Source organism: Salmo salar, chromosome ssa02 (genome assembly GCF_905237065.1).
Source record: "Salmo salar chromosome ssa02, Ssal_v3.1, whole genome shotgun sequence".
NCBI classification, from domain to species: Eukaryota; Metazoa; Chordata; class Actinopteri; order Salmoniformes; family Salmonidae; genus Salmo; species Salmo salar.
Window position 1 is genome coordinate 10,839,920 of NC_059443.1, and position 24,956 is coordinate 10,864,875.

Consider the following 24,956-nt stretch of genomic DNA (forward strand, 5'->3'; position numbering starts at 1 on the left):
GGACATCAGGAGTATTCTTCAATACACCAAAACGCATAGTAAGAACCCTAGTAGCCTAATATCTCAAAGACTAGTTGATAAAATGTTCATAAGAAAGAAATGAAATTTAATGGAAATGTTTCACAATGATGTCATTAGGCAGAACGCAGGCAACAGATGGCACACAGACAGCAGGAGAGTTGGGGCAGATATGCAGGGGCAGACTGGCAAGAGACAGGGAGTCTCAGGTAAGTTTGTTGAGTCTTTGTTTGGCCAACATTATGAAAGGTTCTCAATTTTTTTGACTTGTAAAATAGGAAACATAATTGGAAAATGCCATGGATACCCCACTCTCAATTTAAACTGGTGACTGAACTAAGATTTGTTAAAGGCAATGGTATTGCTGTTGTGATTAGTTGTGTAGTTTTGGGTACCGGTAGTTAGGAGTACGGCAAACACCTTATTTCTTTGGTTCTCAATATACATTTTACCATATTACAATGTAGGCTATGTGTTACAGCACTACTTTTGGTGTCCCCCTCAGGAATTGCTCTTGTGAGAATATTTCATGTAATTGTCCCCTCCAAAGTTGATATCAGATTTTCGCCCCTGTAACCAACAGAGAGGGTATGGGACAAGGCTAACCAACAGAGAGGGTATGAGACAAGGCTAACCAACAGAGAGGATATGGGACAAGGCTAACCAACAGAGAGGGTATGGGACAAGGCTAACCAACAGAGAGGGTATGAGACAAGGCTAACCAACAGGGAGGGTACGGAGACAAGGCTAACCAACAGAGAGGGTATGGGACAAGGCTAACCAACAGAGAGGGTATGGGACAAGGCTAACCAACAGAGAGGGTATGGGACAAGGCTAACCAACAGAGAGGGTATGGGACAAGGCTAACCAACAGAGAGGGTATGGGACAAGGCTAACCAACAGAGAGGGTATGGGACAAGGCTAACCAACAGAGAGGGTATGGGACAAGGCTAACCAACAGAGGGCTCTGAATCAGGACAGAAACAACCGCTGACAATGAGCATGGGTTCCTCTGGTGGTGACTGACCAGTACTGCAGCCCAACAATGTCAAGGCAAAAAATAAAACTTTTAACAATGTCAATGAGAAAGTGAGAATATTTGTGGGTGATTGATTGGTATAAAACTAATGTAAAAAAAGGTATATTTTGTCTATCTCAATTATGTTAATACTTCTCAATGCCACAGATTTCCCCCCACATTTATTTTGTCTGTGAGAAGTTGATATCCAATGCAAACCACAAAGAAACATTCAAATCGACAAGAAAGAAAAGTTCAACCTCTTTATTTTCAGTCCACATTACCCACGCTGTAATTCACTTATCCACACAGATCACTAAACTGCTCCAGAGTTTATACAGGATCACTAAACTGCTCCAGAGTTTATACAAGATCATGACACATACCAGTACCCTTGTTCAGGTGTTCACACATGATCATCATACAAAACTCCTATTTGGTCTTGTTTAATGTCTATGTCCACAGGTGTTATGGATATTTAAACGTGATAACGGTTTGTGTTTTTTAAAAACTGTAAGCGGAGAGGATGAACAACTAGCTCAAAAAGGAAACAGGAAAAACTACTACTATAGAAAGCACAGAAAAATTCTAAAAAAAAGATGAGATTCAGCTGAATGTGATTCAAAATCCTTGTTTATACCTGGTGCAAACACCGGTCCTTTGTCCTGATCTTGTCCACATTCTCAGAAAAATGTCTACACATGGTAGTAAAATGTGGCTCGTATCTATCCACTGTCTGCATTGTGACCAGATTTCCTGGTCCCTCCCTGTATGCAAATTATTTGAGAGCTATTCTTTCAAAATATTTTATTTAAACACACATATTGATGCCATAATACTATGGTGCTAAATGTCAATGATTTTAGAAGGTGTTTTAATAGTGATTTAAATAGATTCACTGTCCATATGTCTACACTTGTAAGATATCCAGACACAATGTGTGCCTGACTACCTCCGAGGGTGGTCAGGAAGATCTGATCACAATGCCTCTTTTAATCATCTACACCAGTTTGAAAATGTGGGCACAAGCAGAATGATCAGGACAAAGGATGCATGTTATAACCAGGTATAAACAGTGCTTTAGGGAATCCAGTACAACCGGAAGACATGATCTGCTCTATACAATTGGTGAACTAATAGCAAGGGCACATATCAATTATTACATAATTTGTCTGTCTCCTGATCTCATTATTCAAACCAATCAATATATAGTATTTTCCCTGAACAATATTTGCACAGTACCTTACAATTGTTTAGATAAATTACATATTGGAGTATTCCCTTTCTAACAGACAATGATTCACTTTGTAAAACCCCCAGAACGGACAAGTTGACAAGCAGAAAGAAAGCATATGTATTCATTTTGTATTGCTACATTTACAACATTTGAGTTAGTTATTTTTTTGCATAATTTTTCCTGTTTGGTGTATGGCTGCAATGAAGTATGGCAAATGTCTGTCGTATAGCACCAAAAGACTGTTTGCTGGCCAGACATTTGATGACTTGAATAGTATGATGTAGAAATAGTACATAGCAAAAATGTGCAATGCAGCTCAATCTTTTTGCCTGCAAGGTGATTACATTTTACAAAACAGCAAAGAGAAACAATGCTAATAGCATATTACTAGACAAATAAAGCTAGTCAACACAGTCAATACAGGTCTGCTCCGTGTTCCATTGTGATTCACCTACTCCTTTTGTATCCCGGGTTTATTGTTAACGTGTTGCTTTCTGGTCATCTGAGAGGGATACAAAACCACTAGGAGCTGAAAGTCAGACACATGTTACGCAGTGAGCGCTCACTTGGTACAGTAATGTACTTTCCCAAGATTTGACAATAAAACATGTTTTTCATGTTTTTTCAAAAAGATTTTGTTCCAATTACAAATGATAAAAAGGTAGAATTACAGTCTGGTTGCATCCAGGTTACCTTCATTTTAAAAACAGGTTAAGGGGGGAGATCACTTACCAGACCTTAACTTTATCATTTGGGGTTCGTCTAAAAGCATTAACATAGTTATATAAAAACATATATCCAAATTGTAGCTTCGATAAGCCAGAGTAAGGGAACTAAAGGTTCCAATTTTAAAAAAAAGTCTTTACTTTTTTTAATCTCAGTTATTCAAGAAGTTATATTAATATATAGCACCAGCCTGTAGATCACAAGTCTTGGGGATGTATGTTCTGAAAGAGACAATGTGGTGAACTAAATAGCATAACCCAGACAGCAGTGAGACAAAATGCTGAATTCCCCAAAGAACTAAAAGTGCAGTCCCACTCCAGCAAATTCCCAGACCCAAGCTATCTAACCCCGGCCACAGAACACCTCTCCTCTCCTACCACCTCTATGCCAACTGATGAGGTGCTTCAAGCATTTCCATGAGGAACGTGTCGATAGGGGTGTCACCAATCAGCTTGAAGAAGAACAGGTGCTCCAAACACTTCAAACCAATAGAACGCAGTGCTGGCAGCCTGAGGAGGAGCTTAGCAAACCTGAGGGGGAGGGGTGAAGAGTGAGGGAATGAAATAACGGGACATTAATAAGCTACATGAAAGCAGCAGCAACACTCCTAGCTCTTACAGGCTCAGTTAGCAGCACAACTACAGGAGAGCAGATTAGTACAGTGAGGGAAAAAAGTATTTGATCCCCTGCTGATTTTGTACGTTTGCCCACTGACAAAGAAATTATCAGTCTATAATTTTAATGGTAGGTTTATTTGAACAGTGAGAGACAGAATAACAAAAAATCCAGAAAAACGCTATAAATTGATTTGCATTTTAATGAGGGAAATAAGTATTTGACCCCTCTGCAAAACATGACTTAGTACTTGGTGGCAAAACCCTTCTTGGCAATCACAGAGGTCAGATGTTTCTTGTAATTGGCCACCAGGTTTGCACACATCTCAGGAGGGATTTTGTCCCACTGCTCTTTGCAGATCTTCTCCAAGTCATTAAGGTTTTGAGGCTGCAGTTTAGCAACTCGAACCTTCAGCAAGATTTGACGGTACATGGCCCCGTCCATCGTCCCTTTGATGCGGTGAAGTTGTCCTGTCCCCTTAGCAGCAAAACACTCCCAAATCATAATGTTTCCACCTCCATGTTTGACGGTGGAGATGGTGTTCTTGGGGTCATAGGCAGCATTGCTCCTCCTCCAAACACGGCGAGTTGAGTTGATACCAAAGAGCTCCATTTTGGTCTCATCTGACCACAACACTTTCACCCAGTTGTCCTCTGAATCATTCAGATGTTCATTGGCAAACTTCAGACGGGCATGTATATGTGCTTTCTTGAGCAGGGGGACCTTGCGGGCGCTGCAGGATTTCAGTCCTTCACGGCGTAGTGTGTTACCAATTGTTTGGTGACTATGGTCCCAGCTGCCTTGAGATCATTGACAAGATCCTCCCGTGTTGTTCTGGGCTGATTCCTCACCGTTCTCATGATCATTGCAACTCCACAAGGTGAGATCTTGCATGGAGCCCCAGGCCGAGGGAGATTGACAGTTCTTTTGTGTTTCTTCCATTTGCGAATAATCGCACCAACTGTTGTCACCTTCTCACCAAGCTGCTTGGCGATGGTCTTGTAGCCCATTCCAGCCTTGTGTAGGTCTACAATCTTGTCCCTGACATCCTTGGAGAGCTCTTTGGTCTTGGCCATGGTGGAGAGTTTGGAATCTGATTGATTGATTGCTTCTGTGGACAGGTGTCTTTTATACAGGTAACAAACTGAGATTAGGAGCACTCAACTGAGTGTGCTCCTAATCTAAGCTCGTTACCTGTATAAAAGACACCTGGGAGCCAGAAATCTTTCTGATTGAGAGGGGGGTCAAATACTTATTTCCCTCATTAAAATGCAAATGAATTTATAACATTTTTGCCATGCGGTTTTCTGGATTTTTGTTGTTGTTATTCTGTCTCTCACTGTTCAAATAAACCTACCATTAAAATTATAGACTGATCAATTCTGTCAGTGGGCAAACGTACAAAATCAGCAGGGGATCAAATACTTTTTTCCCTCACTGTACGTATTGTTTTACACAAAATACAAATGTATTTATCCAGGATGTACATGCCTTTTAGTGTATGAGATACTAGTACTAATTCATGTAGCACATGAAAGCCTACCTTCCCTGCTGCTCTGGGTATTTCTGCTTGCAGTAGGCTTCCAGTGACGCATAGACCTTCTCTCTCAGGAGCTCCACCTCTCCGGTGTTGGACAGACCTTTAGCGTCTGAGGGAGGGACACAGTTATTGGAAGGAAACCATGACAGTAAAGGTAACATTGTGTATGAGGGACTAATGGTAACAATAGAGCACCTGGGTTGAAGAGGACGATGGCACGGAGGCAGCCCAGCTCTGTCTTGTCCATCTGCATGTCTCTCATCTTACTGACCAGCTCAGTGAGAACCCTACAGGAGGCCGGAAAGAGAGGTGGAGAGAGTTTTCTACATAGATATACACTTGGTGTGTGTGTGTGTGTGTGTGTGTGTGTGTGTGTGTGTGTGTGTAGGTTATTACCGGTCAAATATGGCTCCCACCTCAGCACTCTGCACACTCTCCCTGTGGGGGACAATTAGTGTGTTATCACATTATGATGATCACAGAATTTAATACAACACTGTTATTATATACCTCTATGGTAATTATGCTATTATTAGAATATTGTACGTTTTCCCTATTAGTGGTTAATGTTATGGGAAGCTGATCCTAGGTCTGTACCTAGGGGAAATTTAACCACATATCATGTGCCTACCTGTCAAAGACGGCCGCCACCCCTGCACTGTGTGCCTACCTGTCAAAGACGGCCGCCACCCCTGCACTGTGTGCCTACCTGTCAAAGACGGCCGCCACCCCTGCACTGTGTGCCTACCTGTCAAAGACGGCCGCCACCCCTGCACTGTGTAACTACCTGTCAAAGATGGCCGCCACCCCTGCACTATGTGCGTTGTCCCGGTGTAGCTCATTGGCCAGCAGGACCCCGTCCTTCACAGCGATGGAGCGGTGGGAGAAGGAGGCGATCAGAAGTTCATTCCACCCTGACACACACAGGAGAAAAAGAGAGGGGAGAAGACAGGAGAGGAGCAGAAGAGGGAGAAGAGACCGAAGGGACGGGACAGATATACAGGACGGAAGAGCGGAGAGAATCAGAGAAGGGAGGAGGAGAGACATCAACAACCTCTGGGGCATTTTCTACTGTCCAACAGAGTTAACTCATGGTGCTACTGATAAGATGGATTAATAATGTATCAAGTGATAGACCATGGATTGCTTGTTGCTCACTTACTCTACATGGTCAAAAGTATGTGGACATCCCTTGAAATTAGTGGATTCGGCTATTTCAACATTTCTGCTACAATAGCCCCCTGACGAAGGACAGTGAAAGACATTTATGCTACAATAGCCCTCTGGCGAAGGATGGATAAAGCACAAGAATAAAGCATACAATTAGCGGCTGCAGGCTGCTCTTTATATTTATATATATATATCTCAAAAAAATAAAGGGAACACTTAAACAACACATCCTAGATCTGAATGAAAGAAATAATCTTATTAAATACTTTTTTTCTTTACATAGTTGAATGTGCTGACAACAAAAACACACAAAAATAATCAATGGAAATCCAATTTATCAACCCATGGAGGTCTGGATTTGGAGTCACACTCAAAATTAAAGTGGAAAACCACACTACAGGCTGATCCAACTTTGATGTAATGTCCTTAAAACAAGTCAAAATGAGGCTCAGTAGTGTGTGTGGTCTCCACGTGACTGTATGACCTCCCTACAACGCCTGGGCATGCTCCTGATGAGGTGGCGGATGATCTCCTGAGGGATCTCCTCCCAGACCTGGACTAAAGCATCCGCCAACTCCTGGACAGTCTGTGGTGCAACGTGGCGTTGGTGGATGAAGCGAGACATGATGTCCCAGATGTGCTCAATTGGATTCAGGTCTGGGGAACGGGCAGGCCAGTCCATAGCATCAATGCCTTCCTCTTGCAGGAACTGCTGACACACTCCAGCCACATGAGGTCTAGCATTGTCTTGCATTAGGAGGAACCCAGGGCCAACCGCACCAGCATATGGTCTCACAAGGGGTCTGAGGATCTCATCTCGGTACCTAATGGCAGTCAGGCTACCTCTGGCGAGCACATGGAGGGCTGTGCGGCCCCCCAAAGAAATGTCACCCCACACCATAACTGACCCACCGCCAAACCGGTCATGCTGGAGGATGTTGCAGGCAGCAGAACGTTCTCCACGGCGTCTCCAGACTCTGTCACGTCTGTCACGTGCTCAGTGTGAACCTGCTTTCATCTGTGAAGAGCACAGGGCAGGGCGCATTTGTGGCCTGCTGGAGGTCATTTTGCAGGGCTCTGGCAGTGCTTCCCCTGCTCCTCCTTGCACAAAGGCGGAGATAGCAGTCCTGCTGCTGGGTTGTTGCCCTCCTACGGCCTCCTCCACGTCTCCTGATGTACTGGCCTGTCTCCTGGTAGCGCCTCCATGCTCTGGACACTACGCTGACAGACACAGCAAACCTTCTTGCCTCAGCTCGCATTGATATGCCATCCTGGATGAGCTGCACTACCTGAGCCACTTGTGTGGGTTGTAGACTCCGTCTCATGCTACCACTAGAGTGAAAGCACCGCCAGCATTCAAAAGTGACCAAAACATCAGCCAGGAAGCATAGGAACTGAGAAGTTGTCTGTGGTCCCCACCTGCAGAACCACTCCTTTATTGAGGGTGTCTTGCTAATTGCCTATAATTTCCACCTGTTGTCTATTCCATTTGCACAACAGCATGTGAAGTTTATTGTCAATCAGTGTTGCTTCCTAAGTGGACAGTTTGATTTCACAGAAGTGTGATTGACTTGGAGTTACATTGTGTTGTTTAAGTGTTCCCTTTATTTTTTTGAGCAGTATATAATATATATATAAGATATATATATATATAGTACCAGTCAAAAGCTTGGACATTGTAAAATAATAGTGAAGACATCAAAACTATGAAATAACACATATGGAATCATACAGTAGCCAAAAAAGTGTTAAATCAAAATATATTTTATATTTGAGATCTTTGCATTGATGATCGCTTTGCACAATCTTGGCATTCTCTCAACCAGCTTTATGAGGTAGTCACCTAGAATGCATTTCTCAGGTGTGCCTTGTTAAAAGTTAATTTTTTGGAATTTCTTCCCTTCTTAATGTGTTTGAGCCAATCAGTTGTGTTGTGACAAGGTAGGGGTGGTATACAGAAGATAGCCCTATTTGGTAAAAGACCAAGTCCATATTATGGCAAGAACAGCTCAAATAAGCAAAGAGAAATGACAGTCCATAATTAATGAAGACATGCAGGTCAGTCAATCCTGACAATTTCAATAACTTTTAAAGTGCAGTCACAAAAACCAAGCGCTTTGATGAAACTGTCTCATCGCCGCAGGAAAGGAAGACCCAGAGTTAACTCTAATGAACTTATCCTCTGCAGCAGAGGTCACTGTGACTCAGATTGCAGCCCAAATAAATGCTTCACAAAGTTCAAGTAACAGACATCTAAACAGCAACTGTTCAGAGGAGACTGCATGAATCAGGCGTTCATGGTCAAATTGCTGCAAAGAAACCATTACTAAAGGACACCAACAAAAATAAGAGACTTACTTAGGCCAAGAAACACGAGCAATGAATATTAGACCGGTGGAAATCTGTCCTTTGGTCTGATGAGTTCAAATTTTAGATCTTTGGTTCCAACCGCCGTGTTTTGTGAGACGCAGAGTAAGTGAACAGGTGATCTCTGCATGTGTGGTTTCCAACGTGAAGCATGAAGAAGGTGGTGCGATGGTGCTTTGCTGGTGACACCGTCTGTGATTTATTTAGAATTCAAGGCACTCGTAACCAGCATGGCTACCACAGCATTCTGTAAGGATACTCCATCCCATCTGGTTTGCGCTTAGTTGGACTATCATTTGTTTTTCAACAGGACAATGGCCCAACACACCTCCGGGCTGTGTAATGGCTATTTGACCAAGAAGGAGAGTGATGGAGTGCTGCATCAGATGACCTGGCCCCCACAATCACCTGACCTCAACCCAACTGAGATGGTGTGGGATAAGTTGGACCGCAGAGTTGAGAAAAAGCAGCCAACAAATGCTCAGCATATGTGGGAACTCCTTCAAGACTGTTGGAAAAGCATTCCAGGTGAAGCTGGTTGAGAGAATGCCATGAGTGTGCAAAGCTGTCATCAAGGCAAAGGGTGGCTACTTTGAAGAATCTAAAATATAAAGCATTTTGATTTGTTTAACACTTTTTTGGTTACTACACGATTCTATGTGTGTTATTTCATAGTTTTTATGTGTTCACTATTATTCTACAATGTAGAAAATGGTTTAAAAAAATGTTTTTAAAAACCTTGAACGAGTAGGTGTCTGAAAACTTTTGACTGGTACTGTATATATTAAACCCCCCCACACATATTTGGGTACTAAACCATTTATTATTTTAAATATTAAATAAAGAATGATGGAGCAATCTCTTCTCGCCTCTTCACTGTTGACATTGAGACTGGTGTTTTGTGGGTACTATTTAATGAAGCTGCCAGTTGAGGATTTGAGGTGTCTGTTTCTCAAACCTCTTGCTCAGTTGTGCACCAGGGCCTCCCACTCCTCTTTCTAAACAGCCAGTTTGTGCTGTTCTGTGAAGGCAGTAGTACACAGCGTTGTATGAGATCTTCAGTTTCTTGGCAATTTCTCACATGGAATAGCCTTCATTTCTCAGAACAAGAATAGACTGACGATTGAAGAAAAATCGAACCCACAAATGCTGATGCTCCAGATACTCAACTAGTCTAAAGGCGGCCAGTTTTATTGCTTCTTTAAATCAGAACAACAGTTTTCAGCTGTGCTAACATAATTGCAAAAGGGTTTTCTAATGATCAATTAGCCTTTTAAAATTATAAACTTGGATTAGCCAACACAATGTGCCATTGGAACACAGGAGTGATGGTTGCTGATAATGGGCCTCTGTACATCTATGTAGATATTCCTTTTATTTTTATTTTTTTTAATCAGCCGTTTCTAGCTACAATAGTAATTTACAACATTAACAATGTCTACACTGTATTTCTGATCAATTTGATGTTATTTTAATGGACAAAAAAATGTCACTTCTTTCAAAAACAAGGACATTTCTAAGTGACCCCAAACTTTTGAACAGTAGTGTATGGTCTTGTTTTATAATAGCAGGATATATGGTCTTGTTTTATAATAGCAGGATATATGGTCTTGTTTTATAATAGCAGGATATATGGTCTTGTTTTATAATAGCAGGATATATGTCTTGTTTTATAATAACAGGATATATGGTCTTGTTTTATAATAGCAGGATATATGGTCTTGTTTTATAATAGCAGGATGTATGGTCTTGTTTTATAATAGCAGGATATATGTGCATGTAATACAATTGCTAGATGTTAGGAATAATCTCACAATAGGGGCAGCTCCTTCTCTATGATCAGTCGTTTTGGGCTCTGCACTGGTAGATAAATGTACGCTATCATATGCACTACTCTGGTTGCCTCTCGAATGAATACAGGAACAGAAAATCACTTGTAAATTCTATTCTTTGAGACAGTGCATATCACATCCAGCCTCCTGATGTCTCCCTCCCTCCAGACAGTGGTACCTGCACGCAGGAGGATGACCTGGTCGTCCAGGGGCAGCTCAGAGAAATGGGGGATCCTCTTGGCCCACTCCACCAATGCAAACAGCTGCTTGTCTGCAGTCTGGCAGATGTTTGTCACCGCATCATGGGGCTAAAACACACAAAAAGATACAAAAATGCCAAAAATGCAATAACAACAATAACAGACCCTAAAAGCCAATGCTGAAGCTAGAAATAATGCAATAATCACGAGTAGGAAAGAAAATGCTTTTAATCTCCATGCTAAAGAGACAGCAGTTTATCTAACGTTTTTAAAGAATATTCGTCCCAAGAGCTGAGTAGTAGGCTATGAATCACCGAGGCAGATAATTCCTTTAACTGACACCGCAACATTTCCAGAAACTTTCCCGGGTGGAGGACTCCCTGAGTTAGGATCAAACACAGAAGAAATCCTCCAACCACAATTTCCGGAAAATATGGGAATTTTGCAACCCTAATACTGATCCAGGCAACAGTATAGCCCTGTATACTCACAGAGCTACCAGCGGAGCCTGCATCTGAGTGGAGCTCCGCCCTTTGCTCCACGGACGTCTCTGCCTCCAAGATCTTCTCCACGGGCATCTCCTCGTTCACAGCACTGCTGCACTCCAGTCCCTCCTCTCGCTCCCTGATCCTCTGACGCTCCTCCTGGACTGCTGCACCCCGCCATGCATCCAAACACACCACAGAGCCAGGAGAGGAGGGAGAGACGGGAGACAGGAAGAGGGGTGTGGGTTAATAGGAGAGAGGGACGGGAGGGATTCACAAGGTTAGAAAAGACAAAGAGACAGAAGAAAGGAAAGGAGGAAGCCCTATTGTGCCCATCTTAACTCCTGTTAGGCTTCATCCAAACAGGGTGAAAGGTCAAATTGGTATATTTTATATAACAATGCATTCATTTCTTAGCCAATGTGTTGTGAGAATTAGTCTACCAGTGTGTGCCAAGCATTTGTTATTTAATTGCACCCTCTCAATACCACATCCAATCATATTTCATCTCTCCATTCTCCCAATGTCTTTATCCTTACATTTCTGACGTTCATCTTGGACCACTATAGAAAGAGGGAGAGAAAGAATAGGGGAAAAGGAAGAGGGAGAGAGGGGTTAGTTATATGAACCTACCCCCATATGCTCTCCCCCTGTTTTGTTAATGACTTTGAAAACAACGCACCATCCCCCCACACAATACAATGATCAAATAGAAGTTATCGTCAAAGGTTTTACTGGGCTAGGTCAATATTCAACATAACTCAATCATTTCACCAAATGATTCTGGGCTTTGAACTATACCCTTTTACAACGGCCTACTTCACAATTCAATTTAAAATGTCATTCATTAAAGAAAATGTAGTCAAGTTTGAGATTCTGCAGGTATAAAAAACATGTTTCTCAATCGCTCCCTCCTCCAATTTTATTCATGTTTCCCTTTCAAAAGCACTCCTACAAACTCTCAAAGTTGAAAAATATGAATGGCCCAAAACCATTAGGCTCTGCTCCAAATGTTCAGTCCCTCCCTTCCCTCTTCATGCCCATAGCCAGACGTTCTGTCCTTCCCTATCTTCCCTCTTCATGCCCATAGCCAGACGTTCAGTCCTTCCCTATCTTCCCTCTTCATGCCCATAGCCAGACGTTCTGTCCTTCCCTATCTTCCCTCTTCATGCCCATAGCCAGACGTTCAGTCCTTCCCTATCTTCCCTCTTCATGCCCATAGCCAGACGTTCTGTCCTTCCCTACCTTCCCTCTTCATGCCCATAGCCAGACGTTCAGTCCTTCCCTACCTTCCCTCTTCATGCCCATAGCCAGACGTTCTGTCCTTCCCTATCTTCCCTCTTCATGCCCATAGCCAGACGTTCAGTCCTTCCCTATCTTCCCTCTTCATGCCCATAGCCAGACGTTCTGTCCTTCCCTACCTTCCCTCTTCATGCCCATAGCCAGACGTTCAGTCCTTCCCCTATCTTCCCTCTTCATGCCCATAGCCAGACGTTCTGTCCTTCCCTACCTTCCCTCTTCATGCCCATAGCCAGACGTTCTGTCCTTCCCTACCTTCCCTCTTCATGCCCATAGCCAGACGTTCTGTCCTTCCCTACCTTCCCTCTTCATGCCCATAGCCAGACGTTCTGTCCTTCCCTACCTTCCCTCTTCATGCCCATAGCCAGACGTTCAGTCCTTCCCTACCTTCCCTCTTCATGCCAATAGCCAGACGTTCAGTCCTTCCCTACCTTCCCTCTTCATGCCCATAGCCAGACGTTCAGTCCTTCCCTACCTTCCCTCTTCATGCCCATAGCCAGACGTTCTGTCCTTCCCCTACCTTCCCTCTTCATGCCCATAGCCAGACGTTCAGTCCTTCCCTACCTTCCCTCTTCATGCCCATAGCCAGACGTTCAGTCCTTCCCTATCTTCCCTCTTCATGACAATAGCCAGACGTTCAGTCCTTCCCTACCTTCCCTCTTCATGCCCATAGCCAGACGTTCAGTCCTTCCCTACCTTCCCTCTTCATGCCCATAGCCAGACGTTCAGTCCTTCCCTACCTTCCCTCTTCATGCCCATAGCCAGACGTTCCGGCCTTCCCTACCTTCCCTCTTCATGCCCATAGCCAGACGTTCAGTCCTTCCCTACCTTCCCTCTTCATGCCCATAGCCAGACGTTCAGTCCTTCCCTACCTTCCCTCTTCATGCCCATAGCCAGACGTTCAGTCCTTCCCCACCTTCCCTCTTCATGCCCATAGCCAGACGTTCAGTCCTTCCCTACCTTCCCTCTTCATGCCCATAGCCAGACGTTCTGTCCTTCCCTACCTTCCCTCTTCATGCCCATAGCCAGACGTTCAGTCCTTCCCTACCTTCCCTCTTCATGCCCATAGCCAGACGTTCAGTCCTTCCCTACCTTCCCTCTTCATGCCCATAGCCAGACGTTCAGTCCTTCCCCACCTTCCCTCTTCATGCCCATAGCCAGACGTTCAGTCCTTCCCTACCTTCCCTCTTTATGACAATAGCCAGAGCGTTCAGTCCTTCCCTACCTCTTCATGCCCATAGCCAGACGTTCAGTCCTTCCCTACCTCCCCTCTTTATGATAATAGCCAGACGTTCAGAATCTTCCCTATTCATGATAATAGCCAGACGTTCAGTCCTTCCTTACCTTCCCTCTTCATGCCCATAGCCAGACACTTCTGGTAGCGACAGTACTGGCAGCGATTGCGCTGGCGCTTGTCCACCAGGCATTCTTTGTTATCCCTGCAGGTGTAGCTCAGGTCCTTGCGCACTGTGCGTTTGAAGAAGCCCTTGCAACCTTCACAGCTGTACACACCATAGTGCTTACCTGTGGGAAGGGGGAGGGGTAGACTTGTCACACCAACATTTTAAAAACGATACAACACCAGGCCAAGTAGTACCGCAGTAAACACCTTTTTTTTTTTTAAATCAGTGACCTAGAATCCTGTTCGCCCCATCCCCCAGACGCTTGTTCACGTTTTCTAAAAATTCACACTTCTACTCAATACAACACATTAAATGTAGCTTCACACTGATCACTGTATAACAGAATACTGCATAGAATGTCTGATTTGCTAAGTTGTGCAAAGGCCTACCTGTGATTTGGCTGGAGGAATGGGAGGAAGGAATATACTCCAGTGGAGGCTGCTGAAGGGAGGACGGCTCATAATTATGACTGGAACTGTGCAAATGGAATGTCATCCAACACATAGAAAACGTGTTTGATACCATTCTGCTCCAGCCATTACCACCAGCCCGTCCTTCCCAATAAGGTGCTACCAACCTCCAGTGATATACTGTACATGCATAATGATCTGCAAGTCATCGTCTCAGTAAGAGGAAAACACTGCATGAAACCTTTACTCTTCAGTTAACACAGACACACTGTCTCCCTCACACACACACCACACTTGCTGTCTCCCACAAACACACAATGCTCCCAACTTTTAAAAACGTTCGGCACCAAACAGAATTTAAGGAGTACCAGAAAGAAATAGATGTTTTTATATAGTTTAGTCTTCCATTAGGCCAACAGTATATGAATCCTACCTTTTGAAGCACATCTCATGAGTAGCAGACCCTTTTCCTTTCTTCCTGTTCCAATCAAAATGTGCCTAAACCTACTGCCTCGGTACCAGGTTGTTAGCTAGCTAGGTAACATGACTGAACAACGTTGTTTGTTATCAAAACAATAATTAGCGACCCGGTATTAGTTTAAAATGGCTCACAATTAATGTATTTGTATTATATAAATGTGTGCAAAAGGCATCTCTGGTAATATGGGACATATTTTAGAGACAAGACGTTTTCTTTGCTGTAAAGCAGCAAGGACGCCTGTCGCCAAGCGGTCCTCCATTTTCCCTCTGACACTCAGCAGCTGCATGACCGTGAACTTGAAGTCTACTCAGACTGGTCTGTGCTCTTGGTTATAACAGGCGATGAAATGATACAATGCATCAACACTGCTCCAATGTAACAAATCTAACAACAGAAGACTAACAACAGAAGACTCATCAGGGCCTGGGTCTGATTCCCTGCTCGCCATCACGGCTAAATTATATTTGACGGTGGAATAGACGCACATGAAGAATGAACGGAGAGAAGCAGGTGAGTGAGGGGTGGGCTGGTAGGGGATGCTGAGAGAAGCAGGTGAGTGAAGGGCGGGCTGGTAGGGGATGCTGAGAGAAGCAGGTGAGTGAAGGGCGGGCTGGTAGGGGATGCTGAGAGAAGCAGGTGAGTGAAGGGCGGGCTGGTAGGGGATGCTGAGAGAAGCAGGTGAGTGAAGGGCAGGCTGGTAGGGGATGCTGAGAGAAGCAGGTGAGTGAGGGGCGGGCTGGTAGGGGAAGCTGAGAGAAGCAGGTGAGTGAGGGGCGGGCTGGTAGGGGATGCTGAGAGAAGCAGGTGAGTGAAGGGCAGGCTGGTAGGGGGATGCTGAGAGAAGCAGGTGAGTGAAGGGCGGGCTGGTAGGGGATGCTGAGAGAAGCAGGTGACTGAAGGGCGGGCTGGTAGGGGGATGCTGAGAGAAGCAGGTGAGTGAGGAGCAGGCTGGTAGGGGATGCTGAGAGAAGCAGGTGAGTGAGGGGCGGGCTGGTAGGGGAAGCTGAGAGAAGCAGGTGAGTGAAGGGCAGGCTGGTAGGGGATGCTGAGAGAAGCAGGTGGAGTGAAGGGCAGGCTGGTAGGGGAAGCTGAGAGAAGCAGGTGACTGAGGGGCGGGCTGGTAGGGGAAGCTGAGAGAAGCAGGTGAGTGAAGGGCGGGCTGGTAGGGGATGCTGAGAGAAGCAGGTGACTGAGGGGCAGGCTGGTAGGGGATGCTGAGAGAAGCAGGTGACTGAGGGGCAGGCTGGTAGGGGATGCTGAGAGAAGCAGGTGAGTGAAGGGCAGGCTGGTAGGGGATGCTGAGAGAAGCAGGTGACTGAGGGGCAGGCTGGTAGGGGAAGCTGAGAGAAGCAGGTGACTGAGGGGCAGGCTGGTAGGGGATGCTGAGAGAAGCAGGTGACTGAGGGGCAGGCTGGTAGGGGAAGCTGAGAGAAGCAGGTGACTGAGGGGCAGGCTGGTAGGGGAAGCTGAGAGAAGCAGGTGAGTGAAGGGCGGGCTGGTAGGGGAAGCTGAGAGAAGCAGGTGACTGAGGGGCAGGCTGGTAGGGGAAGCTGAGAGAAGCAGGTGAGTGAAGGGCAGGCTGGTAGGGGATGCTGAGAGAAGCAGGTGAGTGAAGGGCAGGCTGGTAGGGGAAGCTGAGAGAAGCAGGTGACTGAGGGGCGGGCTGGTAGGGGAAGCTGAGAGAAGCAGGTGACTGAGGGGGCGGGCTGGTAGGGGGAAGCTGAGAGAAGCAGGTGAGTGAAGGGCAGGCTGGTAGGGGATGCTGAGAGAAGCAGGTGAGTGAAGGGCGGGCTGGTAGGGGAAGCTGAGAGAAGCAGGTGACTGAGGGGCGGGCTGGTAGGGGAAGCTGAGAGAAGCAGGTGACTGAGGGGCAGGCTGGTAGGGGAAGCTGAGAGAAGCAGGTGAGTGAAGGGCGGGCTGGTAGGGGAAGCTGAGAGAAGCAGGTGAGTGAGGGGCGGGCTGGTAGGGGAAGCTGAGAGAAGCAGGTGACTGAGGGGCGGGCTGGTAGGGGATGCTGAGAGAAGCAGGTGACTGAGGGGCGGGCTGGTAGGGGAAGCTGAGAGAAGCAGGTGACTGAGGGGCGGGCTGGTAGGGGAAGCTGAGAGAAGCAGGTGAGTGAAGGGCGGGCTGGTAGGGGATGCTGAGAGAAGCAGGTGAGTGAAGGGCGGGCTGGTAGGGGATGCTGAGAGAAGCAGGTGACTGAGGGGCGGGCTGGTAGGGGAAGCTGAGAGAAGCAGGTGAGTGAGGGGCGGGCTGGTAGGGGAAGCTGAGAGAAGCAGGTGAGTGAAGGGCGGGCTGGTAGGGGAAGCTGAGAGAAGCAGGTGACTGAGGGGCGGGCTGGTAGGGGAAGCTGAGAGAAGCAGGTGAGTGAGGGGCGGGCTGGTAGGGGAAGCTGAGAGAAGCAGGTGAGTGAGGGGCGGGCTGGTAGGGGAAGCTGAGAGAAGCAGGTGACTGAGGGGCGGGCTGGTAGGGGAAGCTGAGAGAAGCAGGTGACTGAGGGGCGGGCTGGTAGGGGAAGCTGAGAGAAGCAGGTGACTGAGGGGCGGGCTGGTAGGGGAAGCTGAGAGAAGCAGGTGAGTGAGGGGCGGGCTGGTAGGGGAAGCTGAGAGAAGCAGGTGAGTGAGGGGCAGGCTGGTAGGGGATGCTGAGAGAAGCAGGTGACTGAGGGGCGGGCTGGTAGGGGAAGCTGAGAGAAGCAGGTGACTGAGGGGCGGGCTGGTAGGGGAAGCTGAGAGAAGCAGGTGAGTGAGGGGCGGGCTGGTAGGGGAAGCTGAGAGAAGCAGGTGACTGAGGGGCGGGCTGGTAGGGGAAGCTGAGAGAAGCAGGTGACTGAGGGGCGGGCTGGTAGGGGAAGCTGAGAGAAGCAGGTGACTGAGGGGCGGGCTGGTAGGGGAAGCTGAGAGAAGCAGGTGACTGAGGGGCGGGCTGGTAGGGGAAGCTGAGAGAAGCAGGTGACTGAGGGGCGGGCTGGTAGGGGAAGCTGAGAGAAGCAGGTGACTGAGGGGCGGGCTGGTAGGGGAAGCGGCTGGCTGATTACAGCTGCCACACGTGACCTGCTCATACAAGTGACTATTTCTTAAATTCAACTGAATTTATAAACAAAACTGACTTCATAAACATTTAATAACAGGCAGGTTCTTTAGATCGGTAGGGTTGAAAAAGTCAGTAGTATCATATGAAACAGTACTACGGTATTCTAAGTATCATGATGTTTTGGTACTGTGATATTACCGTGGTACCGGTATACACTATGTAGGAATGAGGACAGATTTCGTTTTTTGATGAGCAAAGTTACGCAGAGCTTCACTAATTAATGAATCTGCAGTGTTTCAAGTGCCTTTATTGTTTATATAGTGACAGAATCAAACAGGCCAGTAAAGAACATTGATTAGAATGATGGGGAGAGGTCAGGACACACAGCTGAAGACAGATGACAAAAAGGATTATCCTCTCTGAAATTGCCAGGGATTTAAAATAAGTCCCCGGCCCGACGTTTCACCTCTACTAACCCTGCTCTTAGTGCACAGCACTCACCAGAGGAGCGGTCTCCACAGATGGCACACATGCGTTTCTGGGAGAGCATTATCCCAGGGCTGTGTGCAGACATAGGCCTCAAGCCAAACGGGGGTTTAACATCATCCGAGCTGCTGATTGAGTGCATCCCCATTGTAGAGTTGATCTGTGCACAAACAAAAAGTGGAAAAAATACAAAATACAACAATGTTGTTATCATGACTGATTAAAACAAAATGTACATCTAGGCTATGTAGGCTAGCCTAAATGTCAGCCTTTCTGTGCGCAGCAACAAACTTCAGCACTAGTCTGAGCTCGGAAATAATGCTAGAGAATAAACGCATACAGAGTAGGATCATTCAAATGCAAAGATGAAAGCAAAACAAGGACCCTGGGTGTGTATCTCACCTGGCTACTGCTAATAGGCCCATAACCCATGGAGGGTGCCACACCAGGGGATCCCAGTGAGGGGCTGATGACTGAGAAAGGCGAGCCAAAGGTGCTGGTGGGACTGTTGGAGGCTGAACTGGTGGGCTGATGCGATGACATGGCTATTGAGCTACCCAGCGGAGAGGAGGATGATGAGTTGTCTGAAGGACAATAATCTGTTGGGGTTGAAGGTTACATTATCACAATTGATAACTATTTTTTTCAAGACTAGCTACATCATCATGTGGCCAGCGAAATGTATTCATATAAATGCCACTTGTAGGCCCCTAGCTACTTAGACAGCTGACGATATTCGGTTGATTGTAAGACATTCAGTATTCTCACTGGTCATTATTTGATCTAACAACTTACTTATCGGTAGCTAGCTAGTTAGGTTGTTCCTACTAACTAGCTAGGTAACGTTAAACTGTTTAATTAAAAATACAAAGGCCTAAATAACTGACCTGTTAGCAAGCTAGCTACCATGGAATGGGGTATGCCCGGTACTGTATTAATGATAAATACTCCTTAATCGTATCAACTGACCTTAGATTTGACAGGCCTCTCTACACATTACTAACGTTTGTTTTATTTTAGCTAGCTAGTAACTAACGTCGTAGCTAGCTAGCTATGTTCGGTAGTTAGCTAACGAGTTACCTCGCTAGGTAGTTAAATTTAAGACGGTCAGTTGACTTTAGCTAGTTAAACATTTTTATAAACACTGGTGTCATCCAAGTGTGCAAATGAGAGATCACTTTAATCCAGCGTTGGCGATGATTAAAAAGCTAACATGTACTTCTGGCTAACATTAGTAAGCAATGGTAAATTAGACCAGACGTTAGCTAACTTTAGTTAGCTAGCTAGCACGTAGCTACTGTATGTAAACTAAACATATGTATACGTTGATTGTAAGCAATTAAATATCACAGCAAGCATCGATTGTATTGAACTTTCAACCTTTTAAAAACGCACACCATGTTTCGCTAGATAACTTGCCGGCTAGCTAGCTGTTTCAAAATCATTGGTGGTAGCTAGCCAGCGAGCTAACGTTAGCTGTCCAGTTAACTAATGCTAATGTTGGCCTCAAAAAGATAAATTCGCGAGTTACAATTGGGGGAACGCAATATACTCACTAGAAACACCTTCGGCACATCGTTGTAGGTTACATAACTATTTCTAGTTGCATATTATTTGCGAAATCCAAGAGACGGACCATATACGAGGTAATAGGCCTACACTCAAACCCCGTTTACTTGATGCTGTTGTTGTTTACACGGAAAGGAAGCCATGTTGGCTCAATGCCAGTGACAGTGTCTTTAGAGCCACAATGTCTCTGGGCAGAACAGTTGCAACATGCACCAGTGGTAGGACTAACGTTTCAATTTCCGTCTATATACTGTACCTAATATATAAACGAAAATCAACAGATTCACAAATTAAACAACATTACATTTTACAAATGTAACTATACTACTAGCCTACTATGAATATATGTAAATCAATGTAGACTACATCGATTTTGGACCTCAATTTTGGATATTTATCAGCTGATGATGAAAGATTATTCTGCAAAAGCCTATTCCTAATACATTTAATGGTTGAATAATGGTGGTGGTTTGACAGGAGGACAGCTGGTTAAACTACATTTAACACATGCCTGTAAGACATTTAGACTGCTTTATATCACAATGATTCTTAATCTCAAATATGTTTAGGGTTAAATGATCCTTTAAAAAAAAGTATAAGACATACAACCAATATGGCTCAGTGTCTGTTTGTTTATTCACTTTTCTCATCATGTGATTATTTTGAGAGAAATGCAAATGGTATATTTGGGTGTGGTCTCGTGTGGCTCAGTTGGTAGAGCATGGTGTTTGCAATGCCAGTGTTGTGGGTTCGATTCCCACGGGGGACCAGTACAGAGAAAAGAAATGTATGAAATGTATGCATTCACTACTGTAAAGTCACTCTGGATAAGAGTGTCTGCTAAATTACTAAAATGTAAATGGTGTAGCCTATGCAAATCTAGGAAGTTGAGCCTACTGTATATGCGAAGTTGGGTAAGCAGCCTTGGGAGATGATAGAGGTACAGTTAAGTTTTGTACTTTATTTGCTTGTTTTTTTCCTGGTGGTTGTGTGCTTTATTAATTCTGATTTTGATTTTAAATTTGAGACATGTAACATGGGAATCATTTTCATATACAGCACCAGTCAAAAGTTTGAACACACCTACTCATTCCAGGGATTTTCTTTATTTTCACTATTTTCTACATTGTAGTATAATAGTGAAGACATCAAAGTATGAAATAATACATATGGAATCAAGTAATAACCAAAAAAGTGTTAAACAAATCAAAATATGTTTTATATTTGAAATTCAAAGTATCCACCCTTTGCCTTGATGACAGCTCTACACACTCTTTTGCATTCTCTCAACCAGCTTCATGAGGTAGTCACCTTGAATGCTTTTCAATTAACAGGTGTGCCTTGTTAAAAGTACATTTGTGGAATTTCTTTCCTTCTTAATGCGTTTGAGCCAATCAGTTGTGTTGTGACAAGGTAGGGATGTTATACAGAAGATAGCCCTATTTGGTAAAAGACCAAGTCCATATTATGGCAAGAACATGAAGGTCAGTCAATGCGGAAAATTGAAAGAACTTTGACAGTGCAGTCGCAAAAACCTTCAAGCACTATGATGAAACTGGCTCTCATGAGGACCACCACAGGAAAGAAAGACCCAGAGTTCATTAGAGGTACCAGCTTCAGAAAATGCAGCCCAAATAAATGCTTCACAGAGTTCAAGTAACACACATCTCAACATCAACTGTTCAGAGGAGACTGCGTGAATTAGGCTTTAATGGTTGACTTGCTGCAAAGAAACCACTACCAAAGGACACCAATAATAAGAAGAGACTTGCTTGGGCCAAGAAACATGAGCAATGGACATTAGACCGGTGGAAATCTGTCCTTTGGTCTGGTGAGTCCAAATTTTAGATTTTTGGTTCCAACCGCCTTGTCTTTGTGAGACGCAGAATAGGTGAATGGATGATCTCTGCATGTGTGGTTCCCACCGTGAAGCATGGAGGAGGTGTGATGGTGTGGAGGTGCTTTGCTGTTGACACTGTCAGTGATTTATTTAGAATTCAAGGCACTCTTAACCAGCATCGCTACCACAGCATTCTGCAGCGATACGCCATCCCACCTAGTTTGTGTTTTTCAACAGGACAATGACCCAACACACACCTCCAGGCTGTGCAAGGGATATTTGACGAAGAAGGTTGAGATCGTTTGGGATGAGTTGGACTGCAGAGTGAAGGAAAAGCAGCCAACAAGTGCTCAGCATATGTGGGAACTCCTTCCAGACTGTTGGAAAAGCATTCCAGGTGAAGCTGGTTGAGAGAATGCCAAGAGTGCAAAGCTTTCATCAAGGCAAACTGTGGCTACTTTGAAGAATCTCAAATATAACATATATTTTGATGTGTTTCACACTTTTTTTGGTTACTACATGATTCCATATGTGTAGAAAATTGTAAAAATAAAGAAAAACCCTTGAATGAGTTGTTCAAACTTTTGACTGGTGCTGTACAGTGCGGGCTCCTAGTCTTTTGCATCAAGCAGAGTTAAACTTCCTTGTTCTTTAAAGGGGAACAATAGGTCTGCTTATCACTAGTCATGCCCTTGAGTGAACAATTCTGTCGCTAACTTGATGAATCATTTTGTTTCACGCTCATTTGTCAGACCAGCAGAAGACAGTAACTACAGTATATTGTTACCTGTTTGGGAAGGTATCTTCATACAGAATAACCTGAATTGCTCAAGCTCATTCCTAACACCTTACTAATGACTTGGACTGTCAACTAGTATTCTATTTTTCAATACAAAATGGACCGTTCTGGGACAATTGCTTTTTATCTGTAGGCGAATAGGCCCAGCAATGACTTCCACTATCAGTGTATCTCAACAGGTTCACAATGTGATTATGTACATTTTATCAATTATCATGTGGTTTTTGGTGACACACTTCCGTGTTCTTGACTGACATGTCTTTCTTACCACCCGTCACAGCCTCATCATGGAGGCTCTATGTATAAGAGTGACAGATCTAAACCTGATGCACTACCTTGTCAGGGAACATTATGACAAGGGTGAACCTTAACATGTGTTATCTTTATAAACAAGACCGGTCACATTCTTAGACACCTACTACTACGGAGTCTTAATAAGTCAGTCAACTAAGTTACAACGAGTGTCAGTTGCCTCCATTTCAGAGGATTTTGGACTAGACTAGAACACAGGGTGTCAGTTTGTATGTTAGTAATGGATGATTTCAGTTTGACAACCCATTCTGAAGACTGCTGAAAAGCTACTGTCATGATGAGGAGCACTGCACTGTTGTGTCTCCTGTCCGTCTCAGGTATGTATTCTTCAGTGCTTTCAATAACATCAAAGTTATTTGTTGGAGTCATTGTGATAATTTAGGCATCATTGAATAAGGCATTCAAATATAAACCCTTTAGAAAGAGGTATAAGTGTTGGGAGTACCTCATACATAAAAGACAATTCTGATCGTCTGTTACGCAATCAACACACGGGTAACTTTCAAACGGCAGGCCATTTTTCAGGATCCTTTCATAGTTCTCTCTGTTCATGAAAAGCAACATGATGTGTATTATACGTTGATATTCTGTGATATTAACAGGATGTGTGTGTGAAATCTATGCATGCAGCAAGGAGATATTATTAACTTGCTCTCTAATGGTTTTTGCTTGTATTTTACAGGACTGTGTTGCCTGACTCAGTATCTCCCCTCCTCAGTATCACTATGTTAGCCTTCAAATGAATTATAGCCAAGCCCAGACTTATTGTAGAGACATGTACACTGACTTGGCAACCATCTACAACTCAGGGGATCTGGATAGACTTGTACAATTGGTACCGAATTGGACAGCCAGTGTCTGGATAGGACTGGAGTTTGGAGATGAATTTGAGTGGCACTGGTCATTGCCAGATCAGAGAAAGATTGAGTTTTTCAACTGGAGGGCAGCAGAGCCGAAGCAAAACAATACTCAAGATAGCTGTGCTGCAATGGATCCAAACGGACAGTGGTTTGAGGATAACTGCCAAATTAAAAGAGGTTTTGTTTGCTTTGATGGTGAGTAATGCTAAATCTATTCTATTTATAGCAATTTCAACCCCATATCAGATACAGGGCCGATTCTAGGATGATATGTCTGGATGGGCTGTCAGGTATTTTTTGCCTGTTTTAAAGCTTTAACCGTAAAACATGACTTGGGTATAGTCAATTGGGTGATTGCGTGAGCATAATGATATTTTGTGTGGTCAATGCTCAACCCTGCACCCCACTATATCTCCAATGCTCCATGCAAATGTTATGTATTTTCTATCCTCTGACAGGGGAAAAACGCTAGTAACAGTCACATCTTCATTGATGACAGCAAGACTTGGAGAGAGGCTCAAGACCACTGCCGGGGTACGTACACAGACCTGGTCAGCATACGGTCCAGAGAGGAAAACCATCACATCCAGAACATGTCACTGTCCCAGAGCATGTGGATTGGTCTCTTCAAAGACCCATGGAAGTGGTCAGATGGGAGCAACTCCTCATACCGCTTCTGGAAGACCAATCAGCCAACTACATTCAATACCACAGTAAATGTTACTAAACAGTTAACTACTGAACGATAAGAAGTGACGAATGTACCAGTGGTGCAACATCAGTTGGTGGTTGTCTGCCATTGGTGAGTTTGGTTCATTTTTGTTAGGTGGGATTCAAATTTTGACCTGTAGCAACTTTTAAGAAAACAAATAGAAACAGAGAAAACAATTAAGACATACAAAATCAAATCAAATTATATTGGTCACATGCAGATGTTATTGCAGGTGTAGCGAAATGCTTGTGTTTCTAGCTCCAACAATGACCCAGTAATATCTAACAGTTCATAACAATACATACAATACACACAAACCTAAAAGTAAAAGAATGGAATTAAGGAATATAGAAATATTAGTATGAGCCATGTCAGAGTGGCATAGACTAAAATACAGTAGAATAGAATACAGTTATACATATGAGATGAGTAAAAGCAGTATGTAAACATGATTTCATGTGTTTGTTATGAATGAAATATGTTTGACCCTTGTTTCTAATTTATTTGTATATATTCCTTACAGAAATGAAGCGACCAACTACCC

The 24,956-nt window shown here is 44.4% G+C and overlaps 1 protein-coding gene and 1 long non-coding RNA gene across 3 annotated transcripts; one reads left to right on the plus strand and one right to left on the minus strand.

The window, feature by feature from the left end:
• Positions 1-1,285: 1,285 nt before the first annotated feature.
• Positions 1,286-20,130, minus strand: LOC123727838 (retinoic acid receptor RXR-beta-A). Of its 2 annotated transcripts, none has more exons than XM_045697314.1 (12): positions 19,877-20,130; positions 18,723-18,919; positions 18,336-18,480; positions 13,852-14,031; positions 11,748-11,771; positions 11,215-11,372; positions 10,702-10,831; positions 5,942-6,068; positions 5,551-5,592; positions 5,350-5,441; positions 5,158-5,263; positions 1,286-3,529 (listed from the first exon to the last, which is right to left on the minus strand). In XM_045697314.1, exons 2-12 carry the CDS (start codon positions 18,861-18,863, stop codon positions 3,382-3,384), a joined length of 1,293 nt encoding a protein of 430 aa, XP_045553270.1. In that variant the 5' UTR covers positions 18,864-18,919; positions 19,877-20,130; the 3' UTR covers positions 1,286-3,381. The 2 variants fall into 2 exon arrangements, with proteins under 2 accessions (XP_045553270.1, XP_045553265.1); XM_045697309.1 differs by having other exon boundaries at positions 11,215-11,375; positions 19,877-20,129.
• A 2,433-nt stretch (positions 20,131-22,563) lies between these two features.
• LOC123727841 (uncharacterized) lies at positions 22,564-24,438 on the plus strand. Its single transcript, XR_006759771.1, has 3 exons — positions 22,564-23,157; positions 23,523-23,895; positions 24,159-24,438. It is a non-coding gene; the product is annotated as an uncharacterized lncRNA (long non-coding RNA).
• The last annotated feature ends 518 nt before the right edge of the window (positions 24,439-24,956 follow it).

Bases quoted from the DNA above. Each gene is read 5' to 3' on its own strand.
- LOC123727838 (XM_045697309.1), bottom strand. From the start codon at position 18,863: ATGTCATCGCATCAGCCCACCAGTTCAGCCTCCAACAGTCCCACCAGC. The intron at 10,832-11,214 runs GTGAGTATACAG...TGTGTGTTTTAG, and splicing joins CAGGCTCCGCTGGTAGCTCT to CCCCATGATGCGGTGACAAA. The intron at 5,264-5,349 runs GTGCTCTATTGT...TCCCTCCCTCAG, and splicing joins CATCGTCCTCTTCAACCCAG to ACGCTAAAGGTCTGTCCAAC.